Below are 27,493 nucleotides of genomic sequence, written 5' to 3'. Positions count from 1 at the left end.
TTTATTAAAAAGATCACAAAAAAACAAAACAAAAATATATCACAATTTTGAAAGACAGGAAACCACAATAACACACAACCTGGGAATTGTGAGTTGATGGATCTTCAGAAAACAAGGTTGGGGTTATTCTACGGAACCGGTGGCACTGAGCATGCATTGACAGTGCAAGTTAGGGGAGCCACTAGGTAGGCGCATATGGCGCGGGACAGTAGCTGGGGATGGATCAAGAGCCACTGAGGAGGACCGCACGGAACCGGTGCCATTGGGGTGCCGGTGCGAGATAGCTAACGCGCAGGCGGATCTTTCTGGAGGTTTAGTGGGACTAATTCAACGGCACACCGGTGAAAGACGCCCACTGAATAATATCATTGAACTTGTGGTGGTTGCTGTTGCCAACCAAAGCATTTGGAGGTGTTTTATGGACATAGCACTGACGGACGGGTGTGTGAAGTTGTTTGGCGAGACCGGGCTTTACTGTACAGCTCCCTAATAATTAGCATAAGACATCTCAACATGACATCCTTTGCATTAGTGTACTTTTTACATATAACAATGAGTTACCAAGAGCTGTCCAGTTTAAAAACAGGGCAGCATTTTCATTCCAGGTGTGTTGCCTTCGTTGGAGAGTTGGGGATGAGCATGAGCACACTCAAGTTACTCATACCTTCAAATACCATTTTAGTAAAACCTTCCATCAACCCTGAGCATAAACGTTGAAAAAGGAAGCCCCTCCAATCTTCCATCTTTCCTAAGTGCAAATGTCCATTTTTCAAACGAGACCTTTGAAAAACAAAATACGTCTCATGGACAATGACTGATCTGACGGAGATGCTGGCGTCTGGTGAAAATCCTCAGAGGCCACATGGAGGTATGACGCACTTTGATTGACTGACAAGCTCTGTGCCCGGGGTTGAGAGCTGGGTTTTTGGTCTTATCAGAGCTGGTTTGAGATAAAATTACTGTGACGAACTTCACACTGTGCACCGGGGTATCACTTTGGTATCCATGGATACCAAAGTTTCTCACAGGGACAAGAGAAGAACAGGTATTTTCTCTTCGGCATTCGTTGGCCCGACACTTGGGCCTGTCAGGTGTCAGAGCCGCCCACTGGCTCTGGTGCACTGTGTGAGTGGGGGGGGGGGGGAGGTTGCTGACAGGAGTGGAGATGGATGGAAGAGTCCTGTTAGGCGACAACGTTAACCCTATCTGCCACCCCAACAGGCCTGCCTCCAAGGTTAAGGGGGATGCTGATGGTGCATTAACCCCAGGTGGCTTGCCATCGCTGTGGTGTGTTGAGTGAGACATGGGTGGTCGTGGTTGCTGGGAGCGCCGTAGGGATGATTTACTGGATGGAGATACGTGTGTGTTGCTAAGCGTGGAGGGGCGTGTTGTCCTTCCCACACTCCTATTCAGTCTAAATGCTTAGCTGCGTTGGCCACAACACTCCCATAAAATGGATGTTTGAGAGACACGTGTACTTTAGGGGCTCACAGCACGCATGCATACCACTGTGGCCTTGGGAGCCAACAGTGCAATTGTTGAGTTAAGACATGGCAGCAATTTGACCGCTTGTGAAATCGCAAGGCCACACGGTACCACAACATGTCAGCCAAACAGGCCAATTTGACAGTGCTATAAAAACCCCTTTACAGCAGGTTTATCACTGTCAGTATCGACACCTCATCACACCAAAATGAGACCTGGTCCCTCCTCCAACGTAAATTTGTGTCTGGTGTGATCATTGAAGGACAGGAATTCCATTGAATACTTCGATCACCCTCTAGATGATCAGTGTATGTATGTTAAATATCTCAGAAGCATGAACAGACCCCATTTCAGTGACTGCAAATATTGCATATACATACATATACATATAGTATAAAGGTATATGTGTATATCTGTATATATATATGTGCATGTATATATACATATATATGTATGTGTGTATATATATATATATATGTGTATTGTATGTATGTGTATATCTGTGTATTGTATGTATATATATATCTGTGTATTGTATGCATGTGTATATGCATGTATCTGTATATATGTACAGTTTGTAGGTGTGCATATATAAGTATGTGTATTTTATGTATAAATTTGTATTGTATGTATGTGTATATGTATGTATGTATGTGTGGATATGTATACATATATACACTCAGTTGTGATTTCAAATAATATATATATATATATTTTTTTAAATGGCATTAACTGACGGGACTTATTTTATTTTGAATATTCATTCACAAATATTATAAATCCACATGCATTCATGATATAGCCTGCCTATCTGCCTATCAATTGATTTTAAGCTCAATAAACACAGATTATATTTGACCGGAATCTCTCCCATTTGTCCGGGAAATTGAAATCTTCCAGGACAGGCACCAATTTTTTCCTAACGGAAACTCAAGACACACACACACACACACACACACACACACACACACACACACACACACACACACACACACACACACACACACACACACACACACACACACACACACACACACAACACTAATGTTGTGTAACTCCCCCTTGTGCCGCCAAAACAGCTCTGACCCGTGGAGGCATGGACTCCACCAGACCTCTGAAGCTGTCCTGTGGTATCTGGCACCAAGACGTTAGCAGCAGATCCTTTAAGTCCTGGAAGTTGAGAGGTCGGGCCCCCATGGATCAGGCTTGTTGTTCCAGCGCATCCCACAGATGCTTGCTCGGAATAAGATCTGAGGAATTTGGAGGGCCAAGTCAACACCTTGAACTCATCTTCCAAAAAAACATTCCCGGACATTTTTACTGTGTGTTCTGACACCTTTCTGTCATAGCAGCATTAACTTTTTCAGAAATTTGTGCTACAGCAGCTCTTCAGTGGGATCGGACCAGAGGGGAAAGCCTTCACTCCCTATGCGCATCAATGAGCCTTGGGCGCCCATGACCCCGTCGCTGGTTCACCGGTTGTCCTTCCTTAGGTACTAACCACTGCATACCGGGGAACATCCCATCATACCTGCTGTTTTGGAGATGCTCTGACCCAGTCATCTTGCCATCACAATTTGGCCCTTGTCAAAGTCGCTCAGATCTTTACGCTTGTCGATTTTTCCTGCTTCCAACACATGAAGTTCAAGAACCGACTGTTCACTTGCTGCCTGATAAATCCCGCCCCTTAACAGGTGCCATTGGAACGAGATGTCATTCACTTCACCTGTCATTGGTTTTAATGTTGTGGCTGATCTGTGTATATTCATTCAGGAAGGAGAAGGTTAAAACAGATCAAAATGGATTTGTATACTTTCATACACTGTCCGGACCCACTAGCCCAAACAACTCTCAATTCCCTGAAATAAAAAAGGGAAAAAGGGAAAGCAAACTGGCAAAAATATATCAATTCTCAACCGCCAGCCAGACTCCGGCGAGGCAAGAAAGCAGGAAAGGATGGAGGGATGAGTCTTCTTGGATGTGGTTACTTAGAAGATAAATTATGCATTAAAACTGCACAGGTGGCGTGGGACAGGGTTTTTAGCGGATGGGGAGGAAGTAGAGCAGCTGGGGAATTTACAACTGAACAAGAGAGATAGAGAAAGAAAGAGCATGAGAAAGAGTCCCCAGCCTCATATCGCAGCCAACAGATGTTCTCCCATCAAAGAGGCGGCAGCGAGGCTACTCAACCCCGGCTTACACGGCTAATATGACCCCCTCTGTACTGACACACACACGCACGCACGCACGCACGCACGCACGCACGCACGCACGCACGCACGCACGCACGCACGCACGCACGCACGCACGCACGCACGCACGCACGCACACGCACACACACGCACGCACGCACCCACGCCAGGAAATGACCTGAGGCTATCTTGTAACCCGTTACATGTAATAAATTGACACACACACACTGACCAATTTAATGTTAGTGCTTTGGTGTGTGTGTGTGTATGTCAAAGGTGGGGTAGGCAGGAAGCTGAGAAGGTGCTATTAGCACTAAGTAACTGGTAAACCAGACACAGTGTGTTTGTGTGTGAGAGTGATTGTGTTAAGTGAAGGGAGGGGCATTCTGTAACCATGGAAACAGACCATGTGGGCGTACAGGCAACTGACGCTACCGCATACACAGAAGACACACACCTGAATTACCACCATCACTGATGCCACGGCATTCAGCTTGAATGGATCATGACAGTGGAAACACACAATACTAACACACACACACACACACACACACACACACACACGGAGCCTTATGCAACGCAAGCCGATTCATCCATGTGTGTTGGTGTGTGTGTGTGTGTCTATCCGCGGTCAAAAGATAATCAGACAGAGCAAGATGCCGCCAGAGCAAAAAACAAAAGCAACGCTCGGGAGTGACCGCGCAATTAATGAAGGCAAGCTGTGTGTGTGTGTGTGTGTGTGAACGTGCACTCCACAGACACACTCACTCATCTGCTGGGAAGACAGCGTGTGTAGAGGACTTTGTGTTTGATGGCGTAGCATGACAGCGCTCACACGCCTGAGGAAAGAGAGGAGGGCGTGCGGGAGGGCAGAGTACGGACGACTTGACCTGTCGCTGAGTGTCTATCTGTGTGCACGAGTGTGTGTGCGTGCGTGCGTGTGTGTGTGTGTCTGTGTTCCCTGCATGTCAGATGACTGCTCTCCCTCCATCCACACTGGCTTCATGTCTACATCCTCAAAATTTGTCACAACCCTCTTTGGCTCACTCCCTCCCCTTCATCATCACCCTCTCGCTCCAACAGTATTTTTCACCCTGTGACCTTGGCTCTGCAAAATGGCTGAAGTTCTCCGTCTCTGTCATGACTATACACCCGGCAGGCTCAGCGGCAGGATAAAAGTGGGCTGAAATTCACAATGAACGTCTCTCTCTCTCTCGCTCTCTCTCTCTCTCTCTCTCTCTCAATCCATCTCCTCCTCCTCCTCCTCTTTCTAAGTCATCCTTGCTCTGCGCGATCTGTTTATCAACTCAAGGAGCCTTTCTGTACGCCTGTCCGGCATTTTTTATTTTTTTTTACCCCCCTCTGGTCCTCGGCTCAGGGAGGGGACCGAGAGAGGGAGAGGGCGGCAGGGGGCAAAAAAAACACAACAAAAAAACAACAGAGCATGTGGAGAAAGGGTGGAGGAATAAGAAGAGTAAGAAAGAGAGCAATATCTCTGCATTACAATGTACAAGTATGCAATTAAAAGGTTATTGATCAACCTTTTAATTAACCACAAGTGAACTGGCCGCCCCCCCCCCCCGGTTGCCAGGATGTTGCCATGGCTACCAGTTTTTGAGGTTAGCGTTATCTCCCGCTCTATAGCAAGCTCCTGGTTATTTTTCTCTCTGATCACTCCGCTTCTGCTCCTTTGTTCAGCAGAAATATAGGAGATGCAAGAGGGAGAAAGAATTAGAAGGAAGGTAGCGGTAAGATATGAAATAAGAGATTCTGGTATGTGAGGAGGAAAGGTGGGGATGTGTGTGTGTGTGTGTGTGTGTGTGTGTGTGTGTGTGTGTGGAGAAGAATGCGATAACATTACGTTACGTCATTTAGCAGACGCTTTCATCCAAAGCGACATACACTAAGTACATTTGTCAGTAGTAGTCAAACCGACTGTACATCAGAGTCGGCGTCAGCAGAGCCTTCATTAAGAACAAGTGACATCAGCAGAGTCACCGGGGGAGATGAGTGCAGGTGGGGGGCTGGGGTGGAGCACTAACAAGGGCAGGCGGTGGATTTAGATTTGGGATCGCGTTGTCGTAAGGCGGCACTGAACCACAAAGCCCCCAACTTATTTAAAACTATCCCCTGGTTGTGCTGCAGACAATGCTAACATAATCCTTTGGGCCAAAATGAATTCATTCTGCAGTGCTTTGTATTGGTAAAAGCAAAACGTTTCCAGCTTTTTAAATGGAATTATCAAATATGACAAAGCCAAATTAAGTAATTAAGGTAGGCTTCTCAACATACCGTTTGAATTTTCCAGCAAAACACCTACGGATGGGTTCATTTAGAACACGGACACAATTCCATTCTATTGTTTCAATTTCCAAAATTACTCCCCTCAGACTGAATTTTGCCTGCAAAATATTTTTCACTGAAAAGTCGGCAGAAATTCTCATCAGTGAAATGGTCAGGGGTAATGTGCATGCTGACAAGTTAACAGGCCAGAACTCAATTTGGACACTGGACACCTCAACCTCAATCCCCAATTCTTAAGACACGGCTTTCGGTCGCAGCAGTATACTAGCGGCTAGGGTCGGCACCCTGACCCACAACCCATAACCCATAACGCAATGACGTGGGAGAAGAATAAAGGAGGAGGTGAGATGGCGCGAAGGGTGATCAAAAGAAAGACAAACAAAACAAAAATGAGGACCGCAGGTAATAAGGAGATGAGTGAGAGGAGGAGACCGGTGCTGATACACCAGGGGGGGATCAGAGAGGACAACAGAGCTTGTTTATGTAACCATCTCTCCTCCAGGCTACAGAAACAGAGAGAGAGAGAGAGAGAGAGAGAGAGAGAGAGAGAGAGAGAGAGAGAGAGAGAGAGAGAGAGAGAGAGAGAGAGAGAGAGAGAGAGAGAGAGAGAGAGAGAGAGAGAGAGAGAGAGAGAGAGAGAGAGAGACTGATGGCCAATGAGAGAGCAGGGATGGGTTTTAACCACAAAAAAAGCACAAAAAACAGAGATTCCATCCGGGCAACAGTGGGACCAACAGAGTGGTCCAATTCTCCAAATTCAGAGTGCACCCGGGGGGCTAGCCAGCAGGGGGGTTGAAGCCAGGAAGAGTGGAAAAAAAAAACAACAAAAAAAAAAACAAACAAAAAAAAAAACGAGGAAAAGGAGAACATGTACTGACCCAGATAAAAAGCCGGTGTGGAATTCTACAGAATTCCTGGAGACATTCTCCACGTTAACCCCCTAGACACCGCGTGGCGTGCGGTGCTGGCGCGGCGGTATGTGCAAGTGTCACGGAGACGAGAGGTCGGAGCCTTTTCAGCGGCCGTGACCGCCTGCTTGCTCCTCCCTTGAATCACGGGAGGACACTGAGGCGGTACACAGCCGCAGCGAGATACACGTACATGGGTGTGCACGAAAAAGTAAAAACTTTAAAATTGACATGAAGATAGCGTTATATAACCGCAATTTTTAAGTCGGGGGGCCATGACACAGAGAGGCAGAGTATTGTTGGTGTAAGTCTGGTCATCAGGGCAGAGTGATATGGAAGAATTCAACACGGTCAAAGGGAATTTTTCCACAGCAATATTTTTCACGCCATTCATTTAAATATCAATTTCAATGTCACATCCTACTGAGTATTCCCCCGAGTTGACCGTGTGGTTAAATATGATATTGATTTACAAATACAACACCCGCTTACTTCTCGCATTGTGATACATTTGGGGTCGTGACTCATCCCGGTTGTTTTCGGACGACATAATCAATGGAATACAAACTATTGGCTCGAGTCATGGCGAGAATTTTTCATCTCGTCCACACACACACACACACACACACACACACACACACACACACACACACACACACACACACACACACACACACACACACACACACACACACACACACACACACTTAAAGGAGAGACAGGCATGGAGGAAGACGGGGAGGGTCGAGGCAGGGCACTGAGGCGACTGCAAATGAGCGCCAGGAAGAGAAGCTCGAGGAGTTGAATGGAAAGGGGGGGGAAAAAAAAAAAAACCTATATAGAGGAGGAACAAAAAGGTGAAGACATTGGAGTTGGAATAAGATGAAGGGGAGAAAGAAGAGTGAGGAAACGCGTTTAGGGAGCCCGATTGGTCGCAGAGCAGAGAACGGCGGGCAAATGTGTGGAGGACCCTTCGTCTGTGAGCAGGCTCTAAAGAGAATTTATGAGTTGTTGGATTTGGCAACAGCCATGAGCACCCCGTCCTCCGTCAGCCCAATCTGCTCCGGGTGTGGCGTCTGATGATAGCTGCAATACTTTATCAGGCGGGTGGGCCATGTAGCGACAGAACAAATTCAACAGCAAATAAAAAATGTCAAGGTGCTTGTAATGAGGCTCACAACAGCCTCAAACATCCAAACAGTTCACATATTACGTGCTTTCATATCATGTTAGAATTTGTGAAATAGCCTTCCACATTCCTGCTATAGATTATTCAACCGTTTCTTTACACAACGTCTTCCATATCAGTGGTCCTTGTCTGGAGAACCTTCTCCAGAGTCGGCTCGATTAGAGGTGTCAATCATACGCAGTGCTGGTCACATCCCATCTCCAGTGACCCGGGCCGTTTTGGGGCTAAATCGCCTCAGGTCCAATCTCGGTTCCTTGGGTATAATGAAACGGGAACTTGTTAAAACGACAAGGGACCAAGGTGCGCGTGGAGAGGTTTTTCCCAACGGTGCCCCGGAGAGACAAATATTCAGCATCTCATGAGGCGGCAGAGGAGAACGATTGAGGCTGGCAGGGAGAGAAACGGGGATGGGGGTCTTTCACTGCTGACCCAAATTAAGCAGAGTTAAGTATGTCTGCGAGCGGAAGGCTTAAAAAAATAAAAAATAAAAGTCAAAGTGTGTGCGCAAGCGGCGGAAGCGTGTGTGCGTCAGTGTTATTTTTCTTTTTTTTAGAGAATGTGCGAACAAACTTGGGTCGGCCAACTTCATTTCTTTTTTTTTTTTATGTAATCTTTAATTAAATACGGGCGATTAGAGAGGACACCTGAAGCAAGGAGAGGACGGCGAGTCTTGACGTTTTCACAGCGTCTGTCTGATGACTTCCGCATAACGCATAAATGTCAGCGTAGCGCCAGGGAAAATGTCATCGCCGTGGCTGTGTGACGAATGGCGGGTGCTCAGATGACCGGCGCTGCCAACTCATCACAACGAGTTTGGTCGGTCTAAGCCAAACTCCGACAAGGTTACGGGCACGCTGCCAGCGCGACAGTACGGGTTCATTCAGGTTTTCCCTCTTTAGAGCTGACCGTAACCAAGACGCCCCCCCCCCCCTTCGCAAACAGACATGAAATTACTTCCGTTCATTTAAGTTTGGAGATGAAAAACGAGCGCAATCACCCAAAAGAAGACATTTAAGATTAATTTCAAGGATAAGCGCTCGCCGAAAAAAAAAATATGCACAAGCCTGAGAGTATTAAAGTAAGCATCCATAAAAGCGCATCAATTAAACGCTGCAGCACGAGGTAATAACCTTTAGCGAGTGAGCGGCGTAATCAAGGCTTTGCAATCTCAGGTCAAATACACCAGTCTGTTAAAATTCAACGCTGGCGGCATTCCATTCAGTCATCCTCGTAGAGGTAGGGAGGCAGCGAGGCCATGAGCACTCCCCAGCTAACCAAGTGGAAAAATGTCCCTTTACAGTGTCCCAGGAGGGACAAAAAAAAAAAAAAAAAAGAAAAAAAAAAAAATAATGTAGTCAATGCTTGTCCTTCACCCTCGCTCAAATCAACTAGGATGAGCAAGGGTTTTGGTTGGGGAAGGTGGGGGCTGCAACCACAACACGGTGGGGACAGACAAAAGCAGGAGGGCAGGAGGCGGTTTTCTTTGCGGATGGCATAGCTGAGCATGTGTTAATCAGCCGTAATGCAATTCACTATGTCACATCGCATTACGCTCCCTGCGACGGTTCCCCTCTTCTTTGCCTCACTCTGGCCCCGTCTCTCTCTCTCTCTCTCTCTCTCTCCCCCCCCTCTGTCTCGGCCATCCCGAGGGAAGTAAAGGGCAGGGAGTGAGAGACGGATAGACAGACCGAGAGAGAGAGAGATGGGTAAGCAATAGGGGAGCGGGAAGAGCTCTTCCCGCACTAGGAGGGCAAAGCAAAGTTTACAAAAACACGTAGAAAAGACGTGCTGTGGGAAAAGATCACATGCACGCTACCGGAACGGCAAAAACAAAAATGATTAAAAAAAAAAAAAAAAATAATAATAATAATAATAATAATTACGAAACAATCGTGAGGGCGGAAAAAAAACAATGCCCAAATGAGCGTGAAACGCTGCACCGACAACAATGGAGCCCACAATAAACACACTCAAGAAGACAATCCTACTGACGCAAATGTGTGCAATCAATAATCCGCGCCATCGGAAAGCGTCAGACGTGCGTCCGTCTGCGAGCTCCTCATGATCTTTCTGCGGGTGCTTGGGATTCAAACCAGTTTGCCCTTGGACAATTCCACATGCAACCCTGTAAACCCTGTCAATACAATCCAGAGGGTGAGGATTTCTGTCATCAAGTTTGCAGAGTTTTAAAGAATTTTCCTGCTCATCAGCTTTACCTTGTATGCACTAGGACCCCCCCAGGCATCTCGTCAATATTGGATTGGGTCGATACCGACCTTTTGCCTCTAAATGGAATTGTGAAATCCTGCCCGACACTCAGTCCGACTGGGGAGGGTGTGCAAGCATGTCCGTCCATCTTGGTTTTATTTTGGAATGCGGTATCTATACTGCATAGGGACCGTGTGTGTTTGGTGTGTGTGCGCACGGGCTCTGTCTGCTGGCCTTTCATCTGGACACCAGCGTTGAGTACGTGCTTCGGCGCGTAGACGGTTCGTGCACAACAGTTCGGTTAGCATTAGATTATGTAATCTCGCCCGCCTCACGAAAAAAAAGCCTCCGTCAGCTCTTTGCCTTTTGTGTAGTGGTGAGTTCACAGCGCTGGTGGAGGCGGCAGACGAAGGCAAGGGTAACCAGGCACATACAGCTCTAACGGGCACGGCGGCGGCGAGGCTTTTCACACGCACGCATAAACGTCAGCGGAGGATAGAATGAGAGAAGGTGCACGTAATGACGCACGCTTCCAAACATGCGTTTTGGGACAACCTGCGCATTAAGCAGGGATGTGCATTCAACATGATTTCCCTGTTGAAGTACCGCCGTGAAATGAAGGAGTACTTAAGTACTCGCTTACTTAATTGATGTGTGCCTGTGAATTCAAATGACCTACACTGAGCGTGAGTAAATCTTACCATTTAATTAAATGCTAATGGGTAAGGTTTTTCATTTCACGAAGCCACAATACAGTATAAACATATGCATATTAAATGAATTTATGAGTAAAAATGATGGGGACATTTATCTGCAATGTTTGTTGTTGATAAATGTTGCGCACACACACACACACTAGACTCACTGTTGCTAAATTCATAAGACATTCAAGAGATGAAATAGAAAGCAGTGTATAGCCTAATTAGAACACAACAAACATGCCGCTGAATATTCAAGGCCAACACCAGTATTTCTTGCATGTTTAAACCGATTCAAACAAGAAAAGTTCAAAATTCCAACATATTGATGGTCTTGGCAAAAAGTTATGTTTGATTATCCAATCTGGCATGCCACTCACTGTGAAATGAAGGCATTAACTCACACCCCTGCCATTTTGGAACAGAGTGGCCGCAACTTTTAAAGTGAGACTAAAAGCCTGTCAGCCATCTACAGCCATCCATCATCATTTCCAGGTGAACTTTGTTTGTTTGAATAGTTAATAGTGCTGTTGCGAATTGGCTCTGTTTATCATTGGTTGACATGGTGTCGCTAATTCACGACATTCAAATACCAATCACTACCCCCTTTTTTTTTGTATGGTGAAAAACAAACATGGAAAGCAGGATGTGAAATTGGCCGCAGGTGGACTTTAATGAACCATTAACCCTTCAGGCAATGTTGAAAAAAAGTGAAAATAACAAGTTTATTTTTATGCAATAAAAAAGGCATGTAAACATGCTAGGGTGGGAGCAGGCTCATAGTGGTTCCGGAATGTGCTGACATGTGACATGATTGCCTTTTATTTACACTCTGTGCCTGCTTATGACATGATAGGCGTGTTGGAGGTCGCACGTCTTAAAAAAAGTTATTTTCTGCACACTTCCGTTTCAAATTAATTACAATTTGTAATCCACTCAAAATGTTTTGCCGCGGAATCTGACCGAAGCCGACCGTACCAATATGCCATCCCAAAATAAGCTAACCAAAATCTCCATGTGCGTAATCACGTTTGTTGATCACGTTGCATTTACTGCATTGCGCTGTGTTGCTTTTGCACTCCGTCTTTAAATAACTCCACACCGCAGAGATATCTTGCTCAATCGATGCTGTCATTGCTGCTACTGGTCACCATGTGGCATCTCTTCAGCGTTTCACATTACAACAGATATTAAGTCAGATATCTGATCTAGGGCTGCACGATATTGGAAAAAAACGGACATTGCATGCATGGCATTTTCGGTGATATATATTGGGATAAAGAAATACAGGAACTTTCACCAGGTGACTTGAATAGCTCTTTTTGGAAGGAATGAATTGTTCTAGAATGATTGGGGTGATTTTGTAGAGTCTGTAAAGTCAACTGTGACAGGAAGGTTTCTTTTTCCCCTCCATTTCAAAAAATGTTTATTAATCTTTCTTATAAGGAATGATCAACAAAAACATTATAAAACAAAACTATTTAAAATAAAGTGTAAAAAATGTGTAAAAAGTTAAAAAATAAATAAATAATAATATATATATATATTGTGTGAAGCTAAGCCAAAGCTTCGAGCATTCTCTGTGGTCAGCCATGCTCCAGGATGTAAACAGAAGTGTGCGGACACCCGATACCATTGCTATCGTTACGTCGTTTAATCAGCGGCAGAACTGCTTTGTGCCAATATTTTACTCCAAGGTGTTTCACGTCACCTGCACGTGGGACCGATGCAAACAAACATGGGGGAAGGTGGCGCTTTGGGAAATTACTCATTGGATGGATGATTACAACATTTGCCCGTCTGCTACCGCGCCGCGACGACAAGGTGAGCGAGTCGGGAGCGCGACTGAAAAATGCTCAAGTTAGGAACCGATGAGCAGAATCAAAGTGCACGTCCCTCATACCCACCCAACCCTACCAAAAAATCAGGAGTAAACGACGCTATATCAGACAGCCCTCTCTTGTAGATTATTCAATGGACAATGAGAACCATGAACAATGGACAATGAGAACCACGTGAGTTCTCCTTTTGTATCAAGCAGCAAAAAAGTTGCAGCATGATGTGTTTGAGTTAATTTGCCTGACCTGACACCGCACACCCTGCGATGTGACTGATCCGTTCAAGTCGTGCAGCCCGAACCCGTTAAAGTCATTTTGGCCAATATCGAACATGAAACGAATACTGAACTCTACTCTCTACTATAGCGATACTGAATATCGGATCAGTACATCCCTCTTTGAAACCTTAATCTGTCTGTCGACAAACAGACGTTGTGCCCAGCTCACTAAAAGCCCACAAGACAGGCAAAAAAAAAAAACCCCCAAAAAAAACATGCACTTCTAATCACTTCCCTTTATCTGAGCTCTAAGGACAAACGGTCGGCTGCAGATACAGACTGTCCATACAGAGCACTGTGCTTTTATAACAAGTACGTATAACGGGTCGCTCAAGCGTTTGGTATCAGACTGCAAACACCTGAGATGAGTTTTGCTCTATAGAACTTGGTAGTTAAGCATGTGTCAATTAATGCACTTGGTCATGAATAGATTTGAAAAGAAGGTTGAGGCAGGACTTTAGTGCTGTTTAATAAGTGTGGTATGCTTAATTTGTTTGTTCGGGGCCTAAGTTACTGCGCTAATGTGGATGGCTGTTTGGTAAAAATGGGACTACAACAAACTAGGGAAATATAGGGCACCAAGTTGGCCATTAGAGAAACTAAGTAAGGCACAGGAGAGGGATTTTGGGTTTTGTCGTTCTGCTAATGAATGCTGCCATGTAGCTCTACGCTGTACCAAACAGATTCTACAGCCTGGTCTTGAAAGTAACTGAATGGGAAGCCTTGTGACTTTGCCCAGAGATAGTGGCTCTGTAATGAGGTGTACGTGGTGGCTTTTGGCATGGTTTGAGGCCTCTCATCTCCTAAAGGGCACAAAAAACGCTAATTACCACTGACATAATGATTCTGGGTGACCATCTAGGTCCTCCATCCTCATGAAGGATGAGCAAAAGGCTGCCTCAGACACCATTTCGGTCCAATTAATTTTCACTTTGGATCCTTGGTACATTAGCACGTGCTTCAAACTGCTCGGTGACCACTTACACCTTGTGAAGGGCTTGACTAGCATTATATAACCACACCCAGGAACAAACCCATCGGGAAATAACAGTATCATACACACCTAGTTTGTAATAACAAGTACTAGCCTATAGTTGCTTAGTTTGCCCCTCAATCTCACTGGAAACACGTCACGTCCCTTTTCTGGTGTGTTTGTGACGTCAAATGTAACACATCTGAGTAAAAGGTACATATATGAAGGCATACTTGTCTTCTGGCAATGGGAAAGGAGTCAAACCGCCTATTTTTAGTGGGTTTACCCTGTTTAAAAAAACCCACATATACCCACTAATTTCGGTGTAAAAACGGCATTAGAAATAAACAACCTCCTTATACACGGTCTACAGGATGTTTTTCTGTCCCAATACTCACTCATCTTTTAGCTTAGTTCCAGCTTCTAGTCCAAGGTAAATACAAAAAAAAAGAAAAAAAAAAAAGCAGTGATGGCAGCAATCCATGCTCATTCATTTTAAATGAGAGGGTTGGCTGGAATTGGCTGTATATGTCCCAGCAAAGTGCTTTAGTGCACATTCAACAGTCTGACAGCCTGCTTTGATGCTGTTCCAAAAAGCACTGAGCATAATACATACCAACTTGCTACTCATGACCTAAAAAAAACCCCCAAAAAAAACAAAAAAACAATGCACACTGAAACTATACATTACACCGTTACAAGAAAAAGATGTTCATAAACTCATTCGCCTGTTCTAACCCATTGGGGTCCAGTCACAAAAAGGGCAGAAAAGAAATTAAAAACGACAAAAAAAAACCCAAACAAAACACTTTGTGATTGCCGTGCTGAGAAGATGCAAGGACCAGGACCAACTGTGAAGTGGCAGAAGTTAAAAGGTAATCATTTGCATATGCAGGGGTGGGATTCAGCTAAAGGTATTACAATTGGGGAAAACCAGTCAAATCTGAAGTAAACAGACTCTACAATGCACTTGGTTATATCAATTGAAAGTGCATACGCGGGTTTGACAATGGATTACCACAGGTTTTCACTCTTTGCAGAGCCAAATGAAAAAGGGAGTAAAGTGAGATGAAGCATAAAACTCTGAAAAGAGCATAAAAATAATAATAGATAGAGGGCCGAACGTTGATGAAAACCAAAATATACTTCTAAGTTATTGGTGGCGGGGTTTTCCCCGATCTTTGTAGGCTCAGGTGGGGGTGACAGTCTGCGGAAGGCGTCCCCTTAACGCTGCATCGTACTTCACATGATCATACAGTTCAAGGGGATGCACCCAGGTTGTAGTCTTGAAACAGATTATTGGAATCTTAACCATTTTCAATTTCTAAGCATATGTGATATTCCCTATGTTGTATTATGCATCATCATAATATAATTTTTTTCCGCATCAACCGATCCATAGTGATTTTTAGCAGGGCAAAGATAGAACGCTACCCATAGCTAGTCCTAGGGATTGAAACAGGTCCACTTGAGGGAGGCTTGTTCTGACCTGTGATCAGAGTGACAATGCAGACTTATCTCCGCTAAAAGCCCAATTATCTTGATTCATCCTCTGCGTGTTCCTGTTTAGCCAGGTGTGTGATGTGCTGACTGCTGGGAAGACACAGCGTAGATAGGACAATGGGGAGATGTTGGTTTTGCACAGTTTCAAAAATCAGGTTTTGAGAGAGACGGAGTGTGCGTGCGGCTGATTTTGATTGCGTGTCGAGACGTTTTGGCTTACTAGGCGAACCACTTGACCCTCAAGAGTTGCAGTACCGACTGAAGCGCGAGTAAAGGGATAAAAATTGCCAAATGGCAACAGTTTCAGACGTGCTTACAGTGCTCATCAGCCAATCACCATGAACATAAAGACTGATTACATACTCACATATCCTTTTTTTTTTTACTTTTCTGCCGTGAGCTGTCAGTGTGCATTTCTGCATAGCCCCCTCAGGATATGTCAGGCTAGTTTTGTTGGACTTGCAACTTGCAAAAAAAAAAAAAAAGTGCTGGGAACGGAATTATCTACATCAATCAGGGCCCACCAAGGACAAGTCATGAAGCTCAAGGTCGACAGGCTCCTGCTTGAAGTGCTTTGATGAGCGGAGTCGACGACGGAAGAGCCGAGACAGCGCCCCGGCCCGGGGGATTGGTTCGCTCTCCTTGGTAATGTAAGAGGTGCCCACTCTGACCGCCAACCAGGCAAAAGAGTTGTGACACTGCTGACCAACACTGAACATGGGCAAGTCCCGTGAAGGAGGGCAAGGAAGACAAATATTGGATTCACAATAGTGTATTGGGAGATTATTAGCTGAGGGAGTAAGGGGGTAAAGAGAAGGAAACTAAGTGAAAAGGGGTATGCATGAAGAGGGTACTCTAAGGACTGGGGTGGGGGGCGTCATGCGAAATGAAAGATCTTTAACTATGTTGTCATGTCCTCTTTCATCCACTCTATCCCTCGCCCTTTCCAGTCTGCCTCTCCCCAAGGCCCATCAGAGTGTGTTAATCTTCTTCAAGGATGGGTAATTACAGCAGAAAACCCCTTGCTCATCAGAAAGCATGCTCTGGTTAATATCAAGGAGGGACTGTTGATTTTACCTCTTCATAATTAGGCCACACCAATTACCAGCATGCTGTTTTCCCTTGTTGGTACAGAGTTGTTGCACTCTTTGCTCAATATCGACAAAAAATATTGACAGAATTACAACATTTAGAGAATTGGTTATACGTCTAAAGTGCAAAGTAAGAGAATGAGAGGCACTTTGAGTGTAGATCAATTTTCCCCTCCTAACCACAGCTCAATTCAGTGTACTTTGTTTAAATGTTGGAGACTTTTCCCCCCGCATGTTGTCCCTTGAGGTAAACCCAGATGTCGAAGACCGTTCAATTTTAGTGGGAATTTTAATAGCAGAACAGAAATATCTGCCCGAATCCCACACCACAGCAAGAAATTGCCTTTACAGTGAACAGGGGCATGGATAAATGTGACAGACACTTTTATTGTACAGTAAAAAAAAATAAAATGGGGGATGTGCTTCCAGTGAGGCTTGTTTAAAAGGATGCCTTGTAAGCAGGAATCAGTCTCTCTACCCTCTGGAGAATCGCACTACACGAAAATGCTTTCCCAAAGCAATCACAGAGAATTAAAAAGAGGGTAGGAACCACGTGCTGCAACAACCACCCCTTTTGCTAAAACAACATGCGATCATGAGTTTATGTGCTGTCTAGAGTTTCGTCAGTTACCGGCCTGACAGTGTTTGGGTGTTTCACCAATTACATTACTTGCCCACCGCAGTTTAGCTTTATTTTGTTTAATATAAACATTTTTTTTACTATAAAATAGACCCGTTTTGTTCATTTTTGTGTACTGTGTACACTGTACACCGTAAAAAGGTAACGGAACTTTCTGAACAGCTCTGAGGGAGCGAGAGGGATGCACGAAACAAGCGTGACGATATGTTGCTATGGTGATGAACAATGGATAAAATATATTCAACAAAAATATTTAGTGTTTTTTATTATATATAATAATTCATACAAATAATAACCTAGCTGCAACTCCGGTGCCATCACCAGAAAAACTGCGCCACGCAAAACGACCATGTCCAAATCCTCCATCGGCTTCCTTACTACAAACGGCCTCCGTGCAATTAATACATAGAAAGAAACAACCTTTATATCAATCCATGTTTTTTTATTCAAGCCTTTGAGTGCGACATTCCAGAGAAAACAACTTCTACCGGGTCAGGCACACAGAGTCTGGCGCAGCAGACCTGCGCAGTAAGGCTACAGCTAGTGTTACAGGTAAATAACCTCTTGAATCTTGAACACCGGCGTTGTCATGAGTTTATTAACCGGTGGGAAAAATTCCTCACCGTGGCACCCCTTAGTGCCGTCCCAAGTCTGGCTCTTCTGGCTGGATGTTGTTAATGTTACCATCAAGAGTGGGACAATGGGCTCCGACAGGACGTGAAGCTTCAGAGGGATGTGCCCGACCAAACAAAAGCTTACCCTTTGATAAATGTGACGGGGAACATAATGTAGGGCCTGCCAATTGGGCCTCTGTTGTGAGTAAGGGCACTGGGGTTTTTGTCGTGAAAAATCATGAATCCCCAAAAATTGTTTTAAGTGTTAACTGCTCCCCCTAAAACCCTTTGAAATGATTTTTAGAACACAATCACTTTGTCCCGTTGGTATCACAGCACAAAACCCATGCTCACTTTCGTCAGTTCAACTAAGCCGTTTCGGTTAAGGAAGCCGGTGCAGCAAGCTACAATTCCCCTTCATACTCGGTTTCAACTGGACCTAGGGCTGGGCGAAATTGATGAGATTTATCATCTACTGTATATAGTTTTTTGATTCCGTTTCCCTACAAAAGACACGACACGAGCAGCCAGTCGTACCACAGAGAAACAACCATGTGACACGAACAGCCAATCGATATTATGTGACCCACCGCAGACTTTAGGTACATTTGGTGGCTTTTGATTTGAAAAAAAAAAGACCCTTTCCTTGTAGAGGCATTTTAATTGCCTAGGGGCCATAGAGAAGGGGTGTTGGGTATATCGGGGATTGAGGTGGAGGTACAATAAGCACAAATTGAAGCGGTGACCTGGGTTTTGTGCTGTGTTCTCTGCACAAGCCTCAGAGGCCAACTTTGTCGCGTTAGCGCTTCTTCCGCAGCGGAGTTCTTATCCTGCTGACGGTGTTCTGGGACATTCTCCGGTGGTTCTAACGTCTTCCGCTTCTTGCGTCTTTTTAAGTGTATCTCCACCTTTGGCGAGTTGGATGGTCCATCTACCTGTAGCCCCAACTGATGAATAACCAGACAACCGAAGACATCAAAAGAATGAAGGGGCGCAAAAACAGCAATTTAGCATTTTAGTTCTCCTATGGCTAGCCCCTAGGGGTTAATTAGAAAAGATAGTACACCTCATTTGGCCCTCAGGTTACTCACAATGCAAATGAACAGCCCCCACTAACAAACACGCACGCATAAAAACCAATTCCTCCCAGCCCCACAAGCACAACGTACCCTCCTCCGTGCGCATGTGGAAACGCCGTCAGTGCTATGCACACTGGTACACGTGGCAACCTCCCATCAAACGCAATCACCATCCGTCAGTTCTTCTCAGGCCGAGTTATCTGCTGTCTCCCCCCTCCGTCCCGTCCACACTCGGGTCAGGTCAGATCCTTTCTCTTAAAAAGGCAATCCGTCTGAACGCTGTGACAGGGTCAGCGCAGGGAGTGAAATGGTGTGTCATCTTATGTGTCAGGAATCCTGGCCACTCGTTTGCAGTGAGATTGAGCGTGGCAGGGCCGGTGTGCTCGCGTCTCTGGGCGCGACACGGGTCATTTTTGTAAAGCCGGGCACCTGAGGCTGCCCAGGCTCGCAGGCCGTCAAAAGTATAATTCACTGCCTTGTTTTTCGTATGGAGAAAGGGAAGCTGTGACGGTGATTGACTGAGAGAATAAGAGAGAGAGAGAATGAGAAGGCGAGCATGAAGAGAGCTGACAGCAACTGTGATAGATTCGGAGGAAGCGCAGAGAACACAGTCCCTTCTTGGCCCTGCTAATAGATCATATTGATATGGGAGAGAACAGAAATGAAGTCTCCCAAAGTAGGTGGAGAGAGAGAGAGAGAGCGAGAGAGAGTGAGAGCGGGGTATGAGGGGGGGCTACAGACCAAGAGGGCAAGGACGACAGCTGGCCGGGTACTTCATTCATCTGGCAGGGGCGACTGGTGGAGCCATAATGAAAATGGAGGATGAGATTGGGATCAGTATGAGAAAGGCCTCCATCCATCAAAAGGATCCCATAGAGGAAGGGAAGTTTTAGTGATAACAGCAAAATAGGTGGCTATTCTCCAACCCATACTAGCATCTCCCCCCCATTAGCCCAGCTAGCCAAGGTGGCAGGGCCTTCATTATTTTGTTAATGTTATGTCAAAGTAGACATACTGACATTTACATACACTTTGCTTTCAGGGTATTTTGCTTTTTGGAGGTAGGTCAGGAGGTAGATCAGGGTCATCTGGTAATAACAAGGTTTCCGTTTTTCCCGTTTTGTCCCGTGGCTCTTCCTGTCAAAAAGCATTGTCCTTGAGGAAGACACCTGAACCGCTTACTGCCCCTGAAGAGCTGGTTTTGCATGATTGACTTTGCTGTTGGTGTGGAAATTTGTGTTAAAGTGGGTAGATGGGAGTCACAAATTGCTAAGTGATTTGGAATACCATAGAAGAAAAACGACTGATAAATGCGGTCCATTTGCCAGTTACTTTAGTATGACGAATTTTGTCTTTGGTGTACCTACATAACATTGTCCGCAGAATAACAAGCCTTGAGGGAATTAACCGTGGTCAGCACGCTTTGCTGTTCGTGTTTTGCCGTGTCATAAGCTGTTTGATGCCGTCACACCTGCGCATCCATCGGGAAGGCCATTCCGGCAAAGGCGCTTGTCCGAGGATTTCGAAAAGGAGGCTTTCCGACAGGTCAAAGCGGCTACACCACTAGGCTGAAAGAGCATGTCATGATAAGCGATGACAGGAAGCAACACCGTTAACCAGACATTATGTTAGCCGGCAACCGAGTGCGCGGGCCGGAAAACCTTACGACGACGCTTACCTTCTCTTTCCTCTGACGACAGGCCTCCTCCGCGGTCACCAGGGTCTTGTAGTAGGAGCTGCGCTCGGCTGTGAAGTGAACCTTGGACAGAGCAATTTCCACCAGCGCAACAGACAGGTTCACTCCCTCAATGTGCAGCCAGCCAATGAAGTTCCCCGCTTTATCCATGCTCTCCACTTCGACTTCCACCTGGTTCAAAAGGAAAGGGGCGGGTGGGAGGGAGAAGGATGGACGGAGACAAAAGGCCACAGTTAATGCACTGTATCAGGGATCATGGCTGTGATTTATCTTGATCGCTCTAATGTAGGAGATCAAATAGTCTGATCATGGGATGACTGAGCTCTATTAATTTGGTGGTTGCTGTCTTGTGCGCACACACACACACACACACACACACACACCCACACCCCCCTTTGGTCCCTGACATTCTCAATTAAATGCCACCTCCTTAGCTCGGCTGACGGACTGGCGTCTACGTTGAGATAACTCAGAGGTGTGTGGGAGGGAAAGAAGACGTACTGTAGAAGCGAAGATTGAAAAGACCAAATCGGTAACATCACATTCAATAAATTTATTTGCCAATCGCAAGTACAATCAAAAATGCAGCTGCTTTTAAAAGCTCTCCAAATGATGGCAACACATCAGAAGACGCAAGCGTTCACGATGGCCTTCTTTCGCAAAACAATAATCGCCTTTTAACGGCGGCAAGAGCTCCTCTGAAAGGGCTTCTAGACGTAAATTACGTAATTTAGTGTGGAGTCTGTGCTTGAGACTTAGTTAAGACTTTCAATATTGCCACCCTGCTACTCCGCACGTTATAATATAATTTGCAATTAGTGCAAGCCAAATTGCAATCCCCCGTGCCAATGAATGAGGGCTATGAAATCGCCAACCCTGCTGACAAAGTAGCAAGGATTCCACAACATTGCCCGTTATGGACTATGAGAGAAAATCTGCCTATTCAGGCCAACTGCGCATTCATTAGATTTTGTTTCGTTTGTGCGAGAGGGAGGCGGTGGGGGGGGGGGGTCGATCGATTTTCTTTTTTTTTTTTTTTTTTTTAACCCTCCTCACCGGCGCTCCTCTGTCAGCGGGAAAGTGAGAAGGCAGGTGCGGAGAAGAGATAGCCAGAAGTCAAGCGATTAAGACATAGTCTGCTTAGCCTCGGCGGCCCCGGGGGAAATCTGAGGGGAATTGGTTTGTGAACTGCTCTGACTTGTTCTCACTCAAAGTAAAATTCTTTATTCAAACAAATCCTTAATCTGCACTACGATTAAGTCCGATGACGACCACGGGGGAGCTACCCTCACCGCCCAACCCCGCTCACGATTTGAACCCATTGTTGGGAGGCGTTGCAATACAATAGAGGATCGTGAAAAGGAGATGCTGGTGGGGTCTGAGATATTATTTTCCGTACTTGACCCAAAGCTCTCCCCTCGCCGGAGGGTTGCAAAAAAACAAAAAACAAAAGAAAAAAACTGAACAAAAAAACAAAGACAAAAAAAGAAAAAAAAAAAAATGCAGCACGTCCATACTACACAGTTCAAATTTTGGTACCTGAGCACATCAGGGTGAGACCACGAGAGCGAGACAGCCCGTTCAACGTGGCCAGGGCAATGGCGAGCTGAAAGCCGCCCCAAGCAGGGTCACACTTTTCCAGACGGGACGCGGACGACGCTCGCTGCAAAACCGGTTCAAATGTGAACGGTACCCAACCCTCCTGAGCAGCAAAACATGGCGCAGGGCAGTACGGTACATAAAATTGTGCTGAGAGGAGAGCTGGGAAAGACCTCCGGTGTCCTGGCGAGAGAGAGCCTCTCGCGTCTCATCTGCCTCCTGACCTCCCTCCCTTTATATCTCATTACGACAGTTCTCGCTATCCCTGTGTCTTCCAAGTGCAGAATCAGTTATATAACTGCCCCATTAGAGACAATCTGGGACCTCGACGCGCAAAATGTCAAATGAGACGCAGCGGAGGAAGGAGGCCAGTTTGCAGATGACGGACGGAAATGTGAGGGATTCAAAGGAAAGGGGGGAGGAAGCTAAAGAGGAAACCACAGGAAAGAATGACCTTGGCAAGCCGAGAGCAAGACGCAACAAATGGGCTCCACCGCATGGGTGACGGCAGCTTGACCGTCGTCGCCGGCAGCCTTCTCAAAACACACAAGCAAAGTGGAAGCGAGATAGAACGTCCTCAAGAGTGGTCACCTTGCATTGACCTTGAAGTAAAAACAAAACAAAAAAAAAAATGGCGTACAGCAGCCAGAGCTGTCGCTAGCCTGCTCCGCTAGGAAATGGGAAAGAACCGTAGCGGACTGTGACAAGCTACCCATGTGTCTAATCACAAAGGCAGGGCTTATTGTCCTCCGCTCCACCAGCAGATGTGCCAAGAAATGTCAGTGCCCAGCTGACCATTTCATTTGACAAGTAAATGGGGGAATGCAGTGGAACAGCGTGACTCGTCCAATCAGAAAAATGAGTGGACGCCTTCTGGCAAGCCATTTGTACCACGATCGACCCCGTGTTCCGGTGGAAGGACATCCAAAAACATTCACTCGCAACCGCCGCCCCTGTCCTCGTCCCACAACAGCGGCAGAGGTGTCCAATTCCAAAGTTTTCAAGGCAACAGAAAACACTGGGACCCTGGGAATCATGGGGAAAGAATCAAATAATATAGGCGTAAAGGTGCTAGGTATTCTCAGTACCCCATTAACAACCCATATATATATACATTTGTGGTTAGTTATCCACATAGCAAGGAGATAAAGGCATTATTGAAAATAAAAAGTGTCTGGTTAATGACATGACGCAATAAAATCATGTGGAGAAATATAAAGCGCGCGCACACACACACACACACACACACACACACACACACACACACACACACACACACACACACACACACACACACACACACACACACACACACACACACACACACACACACACACACACACACACACACACACACACTTTGCCCTCCGATCACTTGAAGCGAACATCTTAATTCACCACATAGTGCCAACCCAATGAAAAGGAAATTTGCCTGCCGCTAACAACAACAACGGTATGAATCGCGTGGTTGCATTGCTACACAGTCCTAATGATAACAAATAGGCCTACTGGGGAATATCAATAATATATGAAAGCACAAAATAAATCACAGGCCGTGATCGACAAACAGCAACCACAAACATTAAACGCGTACTGAACTGTAGCATATACAACCAAAATGACACTGATGACAACCGCCTGCCATTACACCCCAAAATGACAAATGCCGTAGGGGCCGTGGAAGGACGCAAAGCTGTTTTAAACGTCATAGTGTCGAGGTATTTGCTGGTGAGAGGACCCTGCACGTGAAGAGACAAGGAAAAATACACATATTATAATTATGTCCCTCATTAACACATTTGCTCCTGAGACAACACTGTGCTGCTTGCCGCGATAATGAGCCACTCACCTAAATCCAACCATGAGTATTAGCACACAGCACCAAGCCAGTGAATACGAGTGGATTAGAGGATGGGAACGCTGATGCTGGCTTCAATTTTACATCAGAATGCCTCATCAAGGCAGCAGCTTGATCCCCAAACGGCATGTATATATACCCCCCCTGTTATTTACCCGAGTGTGTAAAAGATTGAAACTTTGACAAATATGCTGATTTCAACGCCGCACGCGTCCTTTCACTGGGAGTTTTGAATCAAGGGGGTTTTGAATTGCGGCGGATAATATATGTGATGGAAGTCGATTTTCACGACGCGGCATCAGCTGGAAAGTGAACTTGTGGACAATGTTGTTTTGGATTTTTACCTCAGCCTCTCGCCGCGCCCGCCCCCCTCCCCGGCCTCGCTGCCGTGCCTACATCCCCGGCACGCCAACACCTGCCTAGTGAAGTCGCTTACCCGCCACGACTCTCTTCTCTCCTTCTACTCCCCTTGTTGTCGCACAGCTTGAGGAATGAAAGTAAATGGGGGGGGGAGGGGGAAGCCCAGCATGTGCCTACAGTTGAAAAGGATTCACATAGATACTTTATACCTTCGGTTCAAAGTAAATAGCAATTGTCACAATGGTGTAGAAAGGATAGGCAGTATGGAAACTGTTTTGAGTTGAGCCCAGATGGTTCCCAGCGGAGGCCTCCTCCAAGCCAAGATGGCTCCCGCCGGAGCATAAATGGGCTCTGGTAATCTCATAAACGCTGGGATTGTGTTGAAGCGATGGAGACAATAGAGAAAAAGGAAATGTGAGCGCGAGCGCACACACACACACACACACACCACACACACACACACACACACACACACACACACACACACACACACAATTCCATTTGGTAGCATTGAAGTGAAACCTGGCCCGGGGGCAAGTTTTAAAACTGCAGCAGATTTAATTCACTTAGCTGTTTTAAAGTAACAAGGACGGTAGGTGACACGTCAAGCCAGAGCCAAAATGCTGTCAGGATGGCAAAAAAAACAAAACCAAAAAAAAAAAAAAAAAATGTCATGGCAGGCTGACATTTTTTAGCAATAGCAATCAAAAGGGAATGTCTCTGGAACCAAAAACACAAATAACCTTTTTTTGACTACTGGAGAAACTCAGTGTCACACCAATTCAGGCTGCGACAGGGTGGTCAACTCATCTGAGGTAAATTTAACTTTACATTAAGGGGCAAGCATGGTGAGACTTTGTATGCTGCGCCAGTCGCCCCCTGGACCCTCGGAGCGCAAATTTTAATTGCGGTAAAATAAATTCTATTTAAGGTGGAGTTCACAGGAGCCTTTCTTTTTTTTGCGTTCAAAATAGGCAAACAAGCAGTTTAGGGGTAACTTCAATGGGAAATAACATTACATAACATATATTTACAGATTTTGATGGTGACGAAGGAGCCATTTTACGCACCTTCCTTAAAGACACCAATTAAACAATAGGAGGTAGTTTTATTTTTTCCTTTTAGGTTTTGTTACCTTGTAGGGCTATATATATATATCTTTTTTTTTTTAAATAGGGAAATTAGTTAAGTTGGACTGTTCAGTAACTTGCAAAATAACCTTGAAAGCAAACACGAACATTTTTTTGCAAAATAGAAGTTGTCAATTAATTCACTGAAACATTGAAGTAAAACGTGATCGGCAAACAAAAAGGTACTTTGGTTCGGCTCGATAGTCACCCTCAATGTTCTAATAATCCATCAATGGAGCCATCATGCAACTTGACATGTCCTTATCCAAGTTTTTCATCAACACATTTACATTCGCTCCCACATGCAGTTCTGACTCGCGACACAGAGAGAGAGAGAGAGAGAGAGAGAGAGAGAGAGAGAGAGCGAGAGAGAAGTAGACAAATGGCTTATAGCTTTCACCTTTAACATGCTTGTCTATAATTTTCTTTCTGATCTCCTCAGACAACTCTTTCCTTTGCGTTCTCTGGTCCATGTTCCGTGTGGTGCACACGATGTTGCCAAACAGCAAAGTGACAACTTTTCTCCATTTAACTAGGATGAATGACTGTTTATAAGATGGAAGACGTGCGATACCAATTAAAGAAAAGAGTTAGGTTGAAATATCACTATAATCCAATTATTTATAATCTTTTCTAAGGGGTACCAACAAATCTGCCCAGGCCATTTTAGAATATAATTGATCCCTTTAGCAATCTACTCTATGACATACCAAAGGCATGCAGGTATGCTTGAGAAAATTGCTTTTAATTTCATCACTTTTCAGGAGAAATTAAGCATTGTTTCAATGAGCTGTAAGAGTACGAACAAATTTGTCCACGTCTGTACATATATACTTACATACACATGCATACACAGATATACTTACATATACATACATACATACAGACACAAACGATAGTAACTTCTATATAGTCATATCGCACAACCCTTATTACAGTACAGGTTACATAGCTTGAGAAAAGAAGAAGAAGAAATGGAGACAAGAAAGATGGCTTGGCAGCAGTAAATACAACCTGGCCAGTAGTGTGTATACAAGAGCTCATGCTGGTTTTACAGTCGGGTGTGGATACATATGGCTTTTTAGAGTACCTGTGAGTAAGTCTTCTGTGTTTGTGTGCACAGGGAACATCACAACCTCAAAGAGAGAAGAACGCTTGCAATGGCAAGAAAAATAAAGTGTGGTGCAATGTTTATGCGTGCCTGTTCTTTCTGGCCTTAGAAGATATTCACTCATTATCATGTTTATGATCATTACTAAAGCAGGTGTGAGTTGAAGTGAATGTGAATGTGCGCGGATCTGCTTTGTGGCAGCGCAGAGGGCAAATATGAAACGTTGGTGGGAGGCAATGGGTAAACAGCATCAGTCATCCGCGCACAGGCCTCTGCCTCTCCCGTCCTCTGCTCTCGCTCTCTCTCTCTCTCTCTCTCTCTCTCTCTCTCTCTCTCTCTCTCTCTCTCTCTCTCTCTCTCTCTCTCTCTCTCTCTCTCTCTCTCTCTCTCTCTCTCTCTCTCTCTCTCTCTCTCTCTCTCTCTCTCTCTCTCTCTCTCTCTCTCTCTCTCTCTCTCTCTCTCTCTCTCGTCGACAATGAAAGACAGACGCACAGAAAGACAGAGTGGAGGCCCTCCCACCTACAACCCCTTGCTCATCCAGCAGAATTAGGCATTTATCAAACTGAGCCCTGGAGAAGATTGAAGGAGCGATCTGAAGTTGTGAGTGCAAGTTAGTGTGTGTGTGTGTGTGTGTGTGTGTGTGTGTGTGTGTGTGTGTGTGTGTGTGTGTGTACGTACACGAGTGTGCCATGCATGCTGGGGGCAACAAGATCAAACCTGCTTTGAGCGATGAGTGATC

General features: G+C 45.4%; 1 protein-coding gene across 1 annotated transcript in view; it reads right to left on the bottom strand.

Moving 5' to 3' along the window:
• Positions 1–27,493, bottom strand: part of snd1 (staphylococcal nuclease and tudor domain containing 1) — a 209,764-nt gene that overhangs the window by 44,486 nt on the left and 137,785 nt on the right. Inside the window, exon 17 of the mRNA XM_080021993.1 lies at positions 20,679–20,867. Coding sequence (XP_079878119.1) covers positions 20,679–20,867 — 189 coding nt within the window. The remainder of the gene's footprint in view (positions 1–20,678; positions 20,868–27,493) is intronic.

This window comes from Zeus faber, assembly GCF_960531495.2.
Source record: "Zeus faber genome assembly, chromosome: 21".
Classification (NCBI taxonomy): Eukaryota; Metazoa; Chordata; class Actinopteri; order Zeiformes; family Zeidae; genus Zeus; species Zeus faber.
The sequence above is the reverse complement of the archived record's forward strand: the minus strand, read 5'-3'. Positions and strand labels throughout refer to the sequence as shown.